We start from the raw sequence: 11,263 nt of genomic DNA on the forward strand, positions 1-11,263 counted from the left end.
AAATTAGTGCATCTCTGATGTTTACTTGGCGAAGAGGTTGATCTCCGATAATAATCTTCAGTTCTCCTCTCTCTCTCTCTCTCTCTCAAACCTTTTTTTCCCCCAAATTTTCTCTCACTGAAGTTTTGACCTTTTCTTCTTCAACGGTCGCCTCCGATCGTCGTCGCCGACGGAACCAAAACGCCGTCGCTTTGTTTATCTCTCTCTCGCTCTATCTGTGTCTCCGATTCTTGCTCAGTACGGAAAAGGTGGAGAATTAAGGAAGAAGAGAGGCTAGGGTTTTTGTTTGATGGAGGCATCGGCCGGCAATGGGAGCAGTGCGAGCAGTGGAGGGAACAGTAGTGGTGGTGAGGATCGTGCGACGTCGTTTGGCTCTATGCAATTCCCGGCGCTGCGATTCTTCCAGTCGCCGCTTTCTTTTCTGTTAGATTACTCCGGCATACTTTCGCCTACCTCGTCGTCCTCGCGCCACGAGAGCGACGCCCCGGTGGTCAACGCCGGCGTCGTTCCCGATTCGCGGCCGCATTCCCCTGCGGCCTGCACCAGCGGCTCTAGCAACGCCGGGGAGGTTTCGATTCGGATTATCGGCGCCGGGGAGCAGGAGGACCGCGGGAATAGTAACGAAACGACGGCGTTGCAAGGGCAGCGTGGAGAGGAGAATGGAGGGGTGGATAATCAGGCCGGGATGGATGAGAGAGTCCCCTTGGTGGCTCCGTCGTCGCCGGAACATGAGGCAGGGGAGGCTGGGAATGGCGTGGAAGAGAATTCTAGGGATTCGGCTTACCAGAGATATGATATTCAACAGGTAGCCAGGTGGATTGAGCAGGTTCTTCCGTTTTCGCTGCTCTTACTCGTTGTGTTCATCCGTCAGCATTTGCAAGGTACTAACTTGTTCACTAGTTTATACTCAAGGTTGATGATTGGTGCTAGTTTCGAATGCATATATGGAATGAGTGTTTTCTTTTCTGTTTATGTTGGTTTTCAAAGAGCTATGTTATTTGGAATAGCATATGCAAGATGCAGTCTTCAGCATACTTATAATGGTTTCGGCTTAGATTGTATGCGGGGAAACAAGCACTAAGTTTGGTTTTCTTGGCTGTTATTCCTTATTCTTTGATAACATTAATCACTGATTAATGTAGAGAAACTATTTCTAGTTTGAATGCATATATGGGTGACCTGAATTATTCCTAGCTTGAATGCAGAGTGTTTTGTTTTTGGTTTATCAGGGTTTAGAAGAGCTTTTTTATCTGGAGTAGCATAAACAAGATGCAGTCTTTAGTAGAATATGGTTTCTGTTTAGATTGTGAGGGGACAAACACTAATGCAGCTATGGCTTGGCTTTTTACAATTTGGATGGGAGCTAGGATTTTCTGTGTTGTGTCATTTGCATTCTTTAATAACAGTAACAGTAGTGTAGAGAAACTATTTCTAATATTTGCAACATAAATAGAAATTGAAGCCCATACAGAGCTCATTATCTTATGGTTATAATCAAATATCAAAGGCATGCGAATGCAAGAGGCTGTAGCATTATACACAAACACTTCAAATCTTGAGAACAAGTTGTCCTAAACCAGGAATATGGTTTTTACATTTTTAGTGTTAACAATGGTCGAGTCTGAATCTTTATGTTATAATGGAAGGATATCCTTTCTCACTAAGTAATGTGATTCAACTGTAAAATGGCAGTTTGTAAATGAGTGGTAAAGACTTCTTCAACTAAGTGATTTAACTATGATTTGGTTTCATTATTTGAGTGCTATTCTATCTGTTCATGTAATTAATTTTGGGTTGTAACTTGCAGGTTTCTTTGTCACTATATGGATATCAGCTGTCATGTATAGGTCAAATGACATTGTTAGGAAGCAGACGGCTCTAAAGGTGAGTGAAGTTGCCTTTGGTTTTATTAGTTTCGTTTATCTATTCTTTCACCCCTTCTAGAATTTGCTCAGAAACAGACTAAAAAGCTCAGACATTGTTTGTTTCTGTAGGGAGACAGGAAAATCTCTTTTCTTGTGGGCATTGCTGTTGTTTTTATGCTTCATGTGGTTGGTGTTTACTGGTGGTATCGAAATGATGATCTTTTATACCCGCTGGCAATGCTTCCTCCAAAAGCCATACCACCATTCTGGCATGCAATATTCATCATTTTGGTAAATGGTATGTTGACAGTTTACTCTTCTTGTATTTCAGTGAACAAAATTGTTATGCTACTATTTTAGATATAGATTAGATTGTTGTCTATTACAAGCTTCACAGGAGAATGTGTTATAGATGTTAAAACAGAATTTCAGTAGGGATTTGACTTTTGCATTGAAGTCCCCAATTTAGCATTTATTTAACTTGTCCGGTGATTTACTGCTTTATTAAGTAGGTTTTGTTGCCTCTTCCTTTTGCTTCTACTTGGAATCTTCTGAGCAGTCGCGTTTTCTGGTTCTATACTTTTTTTTTTAGATGTTAATATTCTATGTTTCTCTCTTCGGTTTTATTTTATGCTACTTCTCTTACCTTGCAATATTTACTTTTTATTTGACTTCATGGGAGGGGAGTTATCTAACTTCTATTACTTTCAGATACTTTGGTGAGACAGGCAACAATGGCTTTCAAGTGTTTGTTGCTTGTATACTACAAGAATGGAAGAGGGCATAACTATCGTCGACAGGTGATATAAATTTTTATAAGCATATAATCTGCAAGTATCTCTTAATTTGTAGTAACTTTCTGACAGTTGTTGTCTCATTATGAAGGGTCAAATGTTAACCGTAGTTGAGTATTCGCTGCTGCTGTACCGTGCCTTATTACCAGCACCTGTTTGGTACAGATTCTTCCTGAACAAAGAATATGGAAGCCTCTTCTCATCACTTATTACAGGATTATACTTGACTTTTAAGCTAACATCTGTTGTTGAGAAGGTAATTTTATTTATGTAATAAGCTGTTGTACTGGAAGATGATGTTTTACTTCGTGGCTCTTGAGTCGCATCTATATTTAATAATGTTTCATTTCTTTTCAGGTCCAATCCTTTTTTGCTTCTATAAGGGCATTATCACGAAAAGATATCCATTATGGGTCCCACGCAACATTGGAACAGGTATGAAATCTAACTAATGGTTCCGATTTAGTTTGGAAGCTGGATCGTCAAAGCCTCTAGCTATTATTCTATCATGCCAACTATAGGCTATCTGTAACTACCCATCTTTTCTTCTCTATCTTGTTCATTTTTAATCTTTAAACGAGTCATAGTTTTCTTGTCCTTTCAACAAATTTGAAGCTATTCAACTGTGTAACCGTTAACTTGCTTATTCTTTAAGGTCATTTATGTTCTATTAATTCCCTCTTGCTGCCTATTGTTATGGGTGTGCCTTATCCTGAAGTTGTTGCACATTCTTTACTTTATTTCCCTGTTTTCTGGGACAACTTTCAGGCTTCTTTCCTACACTCAAATCCAACCTTTGAGGACTCCTTTACTGATAAGAATTTTCAAGCAAAGATGATTTCAATGTCCTTTGTGTGTGTGTGTGTGTTGAACATAAATATATGAATACATATTTATGTATTGTGCATAGTATATATGTACACTAGCCTTCTTCATACATGCTCTGCACGTGTAATAGGTTTTTTTTTTTTTTTTTTTTTTAAGAAAATTAAAAAAATAAATGAAATAAAACAGTTATTGCTGGGAGAAAATAGTGGGAGAGAAAAGTGGAGGTTGTGGGATAATTTTTTTTAAATTTTTTAATAAAAATCCATTTTGTAATTGTCATATTTACCCTTGTGATTTAATTTATTTTCAAGGACTAAATACTCGTTACTCCTCATACTTTTGCATGAAAAACAGTTTAGTCCAAAATTTTAAAATTAAACAGTTTAGTCCTTATTCTTTCTAATTCTCACACAACATGTCCTAAAATGACTATTATACCCCTCACTTTTTTTTTTTCTCTATTTTTATTTTTTATTTTTTATTTTTTTCTGCCTCTCTCTCTTTCTATATATACACACACACACACATATATATATATACACACACACACACACACACACACACACATATATATATAGAGAGAGAGAGAGAGAGAGAGAGAGAGAAATAAAAAGTGAGGGTTATAATAGTCATTTTAAGACCTGTTGTATGAGAATTAGAAAGAATAAGGACTAAACTGTTTAATTTTAAAATTTTGGACTAAACTGTTTTTCATGCAAAAGTATGAGGAGTAACGAGTATTTAATCTTATTTTCAAAGTTTTTTAATCTTTTAGGGTTAAATCTGTCCAAATTTTTGGTTTTGGCTAACAAAATCTCTTCTCTTAATAATAGTATAGATATGTATGTCTATGAAATGGTCAAATGAGCTCCACCTTGTCAAGTTGAAAGGTGGAAGCTTATTTACCAGTGTGGGTAAATTGGTCAATGTTTCTGTCTTGATATTGAATTTTAGAAACTAAGATGCTATTTGGTTGGGAGATGTAAAACATTATCTTTCTCATGCCCTAGGAAACACCTTCATGGTTAGGAGTTTTCTTGTTTGTGTCTTCTCTTGCTTCTGTGTACAATAGATCATCTTGAATGTTGGCTTATAGTCAAAACTGGTGCTTTTTACTTTTTGTCTTCTTGCTCACAAGTATTTCAATGCAGGTAAATGCAGCAGGAGACCTTTGTGCCATTTGCCAGGAGAAGATGCATGCTCCTATCCTGTTGCGCTGCAAACACATCTTCTGCGAGGACTGTGTTTCCGAATGGTTAGTTTTCTGCCTTCTGTTTCTTACCCAGTTTATATATAATTGATCACAAGGTTTTATTAGAAATACTGAGAAGTTGAGTTCCTTTTTAGCGCTTCCTAAACCCTTAAATAGGAAGAATTATAACTAAAATGCCATGATGTTTTAACACTTGGTGTTCCCTGAATAAGAAAGCGAAGAGCAAGTTTTTCCTTAATACCACCAAAATTTTCAGCAGAACTGTTTGTTATTGACTTCCATTTAGAGCTACATTATCTAAATTCATATTGTTAACTTGGAATGTATAACTTTGTAAAATTGTGTAGAAACACGTGTATCCCCTGTAGTAAGTTCTTTAATAAAATTCCTCTGGTAAGTTTTGGTTCGGATCCAACTACTGGTAACAGAAGCATAGAAACCCCTGGCCTTGACTAGGTTATTTGTTTTTTCAACTTTTTACACTGTAGTTTTTCTTTAGTCAACAAATGCATTCTCATATCGTCTTTACTTTCCATTGACTGACCGCCAATTGCTTGCTTTTTAGGTTTGAGAGAGAAAGAACTTGCCCTCTATGCCGAGCAGTGGTAAAACCTGCAGATCTGCGAACATTTGGGGACGGATCAACAAGTTTATTTTTCCAGTTCTTCTGAAATCTAAGTCCTGACTTTCATAGCGTAGATATATGAGCAGCATTCTTGAAACGGTCACGTTTTGTTCTTGTTATGAAAAAAATGAATGTAATCTGATAACAATGTATCTTTAGGTTGGCTCCAGGAAATCGGATGGTAGGTATTATCACTAGAGCGAGATGTGGTTTGGTATTATGTCAATGTGTTACAATCATGAGGTCATCCTGGAGCCTAATAGATGAGAAAACAGATGACATGATCACTACATCTCCATGTACAAAACGTGCCTCTGATGAATGGGGTCATCCTTGATATGTTATCAGATCTTTGTATAGATCTATGATGCTTCTTTTTTTCTCCTCTCTCTCCACTAATCTGATGAGTTTGTTACAAAGAAAAATTAAGGTTTTTAGAAACCCTTTTGTTCCCTTCACAATGTGTTGAAAAAGACTATTGAAACTTGAAAGCTGAGTGCTGGTTTGGGTTGCTATTTGACTGATGTGTCCTCGCAGTTTCAAGCATTTATATACTCAGGGAATGAACAAATGTAACCACTAACCAGGGTCGTCGAGTACTCGAGTCCAAGCTGAAATGAATGGAGATATCCTTACACCTCTGATATTTGAATTAGTGGTCAGTAGTTTCCTATAGCTCCATAGTCAGAAGTCAGAACACCACAATGGGGATTGCAAGACCTTTGTGGTGGTCCTGTAATGGTTTTTGCTTTCATAGTCAACCAAGTTGTCTATGCTAGATAACCACTACTGTCATGTCGAAAAGTGTACGCAATAACAAAATAAGTTAACAATATATATCAAACGAAAATTAAGATTTTTTTTTTTTTTTACCAAGTAAAGAAACTTAGTGGATAAATATTTAAAACCCATGATCCCTTATAAATTTTCCTTTCCTTTAAGCTCAAACGAAACTTGCATATGAAGATTTCGAAACGCAAGAGGTGATAGTAAACGGCTCAGGAATGGACTGATGCCGGGTATCAAGTAATCAGATAAGCAGGATCACATGTACATAGATATTCCAGAAATGTTATCAAAAGGACTTGGGTGGTCCGGTGGAGTTGGTCTGGCTGCTGCTCCCCACAGTAGGACGGCTGTAGGGATCAAGCCGTGGTCACCGTCATGTTGTCATGGTCATGTTTGTTATAGCTGGAAAGCAACACATTCACACACTATTTTCTAGACCCTCTTCATTTCTGTGTTTCGGGACCACGCTTTTGGCAAACCTCTTTCACCCTGCATGATCATGAAGCTTTGACCGTCTACACAGATTTTCATCGTCAACTTCCTGGGAACGTTTAGTTTCTAACACTTGGAACACAAAACATTGATGTTGGATCAAAATAGTTAGAAAGCAAATATGGAAAAGGACATATTTTCTCTGGTAGCCATAACTAGCTAGTACTAGTACTACTGTAGTAGTTTTGGCTTGGCTTGGTTTCAGAGAATCGCAGTGAGTTTTCATGGGGGCTGGCCGGTGTGTGGTGGCAGTGCGCGCAGGACACTCACTGTCCTTTTGGTAATTGATTTGATTCTTGTGCACCTGTCTAGCACGATGAGCAATGAGTCTGATCGATCAGACGCCAGTAGTCTTCAGAAGACTCAGAGGCTCAGACGAACAGAGTGAGTGTGATGATGGCAAAGAAGACGATACCTATTAAATGCACAGATCGATGATGCCCGGCTGGTTTCCACCGAGTACTGTCTAGACCATGCCTGAGTGGAACTGTTGCAGCATGTAATCGAAAATCAACTACGAGTAACTAGTAAGGCCAATCATATTTTCACGGCTGTATTTTGGGCTAGCTTGGTCTAGTTTCTTCCTAGGTTTTATAGTTTTCACATGTTGCAGCCTACTAAAGCGTCAATGACGTTCTAGTGCGGTTAGTAGCTAGAGTCGTTTGAGCACATTCTGAACGGCCGCAAAGTTTTAAAGGAAAATTTTGTAAAAAATAACTTCAAAACTTCGATCTTGTGGTCTCATTGATGCTACGTACGTTCTCAACTGTCATATCTAGTCTATCAATGTGCCGAAACCACAATTATGGAGATGTGTAGGTTGGAGAAGTTGCATAAGTACGTAACTGAAGTCTGCAAACAATGAAATGAGGTCTATGAGACTATGAGTGTCAAAAATTAGCAGTTCTATACTTCTATTTTGATTTCATTGAGATCGAATTGACCATCAAGAGTGTGGAGGTACAAAACTGTCACGATGGTTAGTCGTCCACGTTGTTACCGTGAAAGGAAGGGGAAAGCAGTACTTATTGGCTAATCTCTGAAGAACAGGGTAGTTAAAAATTGTTTAATAGGAATTTATTTTGGACGAACATGATGAACTTCTTCGTTTGCCAAGATGGTCTTATGTAAGGGCATCTTCAATCTATTAGTCGAAAATTATAGCCATTTTATAAATTTGACACTCCTAGTGTCATTACTATTCATTCAGATTTTGCATCTCCAACCCCTTTTAGTTAAAAGCCATAACATAATTTCAATGAACTATCGAGCCCACCTCCTCTCCCTTCTTCTCCATTTTGGCTTTAATTCTACAAAACGTTGTCAAAATGATTAAGCTATTGACTCGGGGGTCATTTTGACTACCTTTTCTATTGAGTTGGTGATGCTGGACTTAAATTGGGGAAGCCAAAACGACTTTTGCACTAGAGTTGGAGATGCCCTAAGACCGCATGATCATTAGATTGGTTACCGATAAAAAAACGTATGTAAAAATACTTTAAAAAATTTGATACATTTTCAAGGATTAGAGGATACGATATTTTTGTGTTTAGGCATGGGTGGCCTCTTCCCACTAACTTGTCTAACCAATCCAACGGTCAAATGGTCTTACACAAACCTTGCCTTGTCCGCTTACCCCATCATTTCCTCAATTTTTCTTCTTCTCAATAGTAACTTTTACCCCCACGCCCAAAACCTAATTACAACTGATAGGTGAAGAGTTCTATATGAAAAATCAAAAGTCACTCATGTGAAAGAGAATAAACTCAATAAAGTTGCAGAGATGCTTTAATAGAACATGACATAAAGGGCATTACTGGTGGTTAACCTATATGTTCTTTTCAGTTGTCAAAAAAACCTATATGTTCTTTTCTCTTTCTCTTTTCATTTTAGTTTATTTCTTTTTCAGCATCAAGCAACCTGTTCTGCTGAGAAATTAAAGAATCCAATTGATTGTTGGCAGAGACCAGGCTGCAATGAGACTGTGAGAGTAGAGTACAAATCACAAGAGAGACGTGGGTTGTCGGTTGAATATATACGTGTATAATGCCTACATATATATATATATATATAGAGGGAGGATTTAGAGATGACCTCTTTAAACTTGAAAAATGATAATATTTTTATTTTTAGTTTGTAGTTTAATAATCTAAATCATTCATCATCTAGTTACATATACACATATGAATCCTACAAAAATTAGTCAAATCGAAAAACGTTTAACTATTTGATTAGCACAATATTCATTTAATTTTATCTAATGGATCACATTTGTTCACACAATTTTGAATGACCAAATGATTATGGATTTGGTTATTTTTTGTAAACACAATTCTAGCATAGAAATCTAATGAATAAACGGTTGAGATCATTAAATTAGGTCATATACCAGTGTAAAATAGTGAAAATCCTCAAATTCTTAAAGTAAAGAAGTTCTCTCTAGAACGGGCCTTATATATATATACAGATCATATCCAGAGCGGAGCTCCGCTTTAAAATTAACGAGTGAAGTTCGAGTTTTTAATTACTTTTCGGTCGCATATCCACATCTCGACCATTCAGTTTTTAGGTACTAATGTATAGATCATCTCTGCAAATTTTCAGCTAAATTGATGATCGTTAAGGCATTGATACCTGCTTTAAAGCTAGTACGGTTCAAGTTGACAGATTCAGTCCGTCCATTAGTTTAAACGAGTTAGATACCAATGCCTTGAACCGTACTAGCTTTAAAGCAAGTATCAATACCTTAACGATCATCAATTTAGCTGAAAATTTGTAGAGATGATCTATACAGTAGTACCTAAAAACTGAATGGTCGAGATGTGGATATGCGACCGAAAACTCGAACTTCACACGTTAATTTTAAAGCGGAGCTCCGCTCTGGATAGGATCTGTATATATATATCTACTACTATGAAGCCAATTTTTTAGGGAATGGTTAAATTTTTGAAATATTATTTATGCCCTCACATAATATAAATATTAATAAACAAATTATTTCTATATGAGGATAAGATAGTCAAATATAATATAATCATATTTGAAAAAATTGCAATACCTCCCATGAAAAAATGAGAAACTTCTCTAAAATTAGGAGAAAAATTGCTGTAATTTTTTTAATTTTTTAAAAATAAAAAATAAAAGTCAATTAACATGTTAAGGGGCTAGTGTGTGTGTGTTATATATATATTTTTTCCTCCAACCAAAGTACATCAACACTGGAGTACCCTCAAAGTCCCACGCAAGTGACGCAACTGCTTGTTATATCAGATTTGGTGGTTTAGAGTTAAAGGTTACATTTCTCCAAAAAAAAAAGAGTTAAAGGTTACATATATCACATAATGTTGCATATATCAAATATTTTAAGCTTTTACTTGGATTAAATATATAGTTAGCATTTATTTCTTATCTAAAGTAAATATATTAGCATATTCACTGGAGAAGGGTGTGTAATTCAGTAGCTCTATTGAGTTGACTGAGAATAGAATGTGGTAACAAATTTGTCTTAACTGGTAACTGCGCATTGTAATGAAAAAGATGTTTTTTTTTTTTTTTTTGAAAGAATGGAGTGTCAATCTATTAAAGAGTAAAAGACAAATAACTCAACCACATTTGAGCTACGATAATATTGAGCCATGACTAGAAAACTCTAAAGTAATCTAACATAACGTAACCATGAATTAAAGCTCAAAGTAACCGATAACCTGACACTATTAGAGAAGGCTCAGAAACAAACTCAAAAACCAACCCTAATTTATTTGTCCCAAATCCAAAATCGAACTGGAACAAATATATCTATATATAATCCTCATGAATCTCAAACACAAATAAAAAAATGTGTGGACCTAAGTGTTACAGGCCACACAACAAGAGCCACAACACAAGAGGGGAAAATTAGAAATATATGAATAAGATCTTGAAACATCTTCTACTATAGAGAATTTTGTTTGAGGTTTGTATCCCTCTGTGAAAATAAATATCCGGGGAGGTATGCATACCTCTCTATTTCAGTTGCATATGTAGTGGATCTAGTTCTTTGTATTGGGATTTGGGACGTCGTGTTCTCAATGAGTGTTTTTTTTTTTTTTCAATAATGAGTGTTTTATTATTTATGGACAAATGATTAATTTTTGGGAGGAGGCTCAAGAGCTAACCGATTAGCTTTGTATTAAGAAGTTAATAATCTTTTAGACCAAATTTCAGTCATATATCGGCATCTCCACCGTTCAGTTTTTCGGTCCCTATGAGTAGATTATGTAAATTTTCAGCCAAGTTGATGATCGTTTGGATACCGAACTAAATCAAATCAATGGACGAACCGAATCAGTCCAACCTGAACCTTTTGTGTTTATAATTAGTAAATCACGATTATGAATACTTAAATGATCATCAATTTAGTTAAAAATTTACATAAATGATCTACTAATAGCGACCTAAAAACTGAATTGTGGAGATGCCGATATGTAATAAAAAAGTTGGTCTAAAATATGGTTAGCTTCTTCCGGTTAGCTCTAGAGTGCTCCTCTAATTTTAGCTTATGATAATATGATAAATTCTGCAATCAAGTAATTTTTTTCATCTTATTTTTACAGTTGTTGGTCCTCTAATTTTTTTTTTTTTTTATCAGGTAGTTAGCTGTTAGTAACTCACACACCCA

General features: G+C 36.2%; 1 protein-coding gene across 1 annotated transcript; it reads left to right on the forward strand.

The window, feature by feature from the left end:
- The first annotated feature begins 10 nt into the window (after nucleotides 1-10).
- Nucleotides 11-5,709, forward strand: LOC133713660 (uncharacterized). Its single transcript, XM_062139688.1, has 8 exons — nucleotides 11-881; nucleotides 1,808-1,884; nucleotides 1,995-2,163; nucleotides 2,577-2,665; nucleotides 2,751-2,915; nucleotides 3,017-3,094; nucleotides 4,639-4,742; nucleotides 5,266-5,709. Exons 1-8 carry the CDS (start codon nucleotides 290-292, stop codon nucleotides 5,369-5,371), a joined length of 1,380 nt encoding a protein of 459 aa, XP_061995672.1. The 5' UTR covers nucleotides 11-289; the 3' UTR covers nucleotides 5,372-5,709.
- Nucleotides 5,710-11,263: the final 5,554 nt, after the last annotated feature.

This window comes from Rosa rugosa, chromosome 6 (genome assembly GCF_958449725.1).
Source record: "Rosa rugosa chromosome 6, drRosRugo1.1, whole genome shotgun sequence".
In the NCBI taxonomy this organism is placed as follows: Eukaryota; Viridiplantae; Streptophyta; class Magnoliopsida; order Rosales; family Rosaceae; genus Rosa; species Rosa rugosa.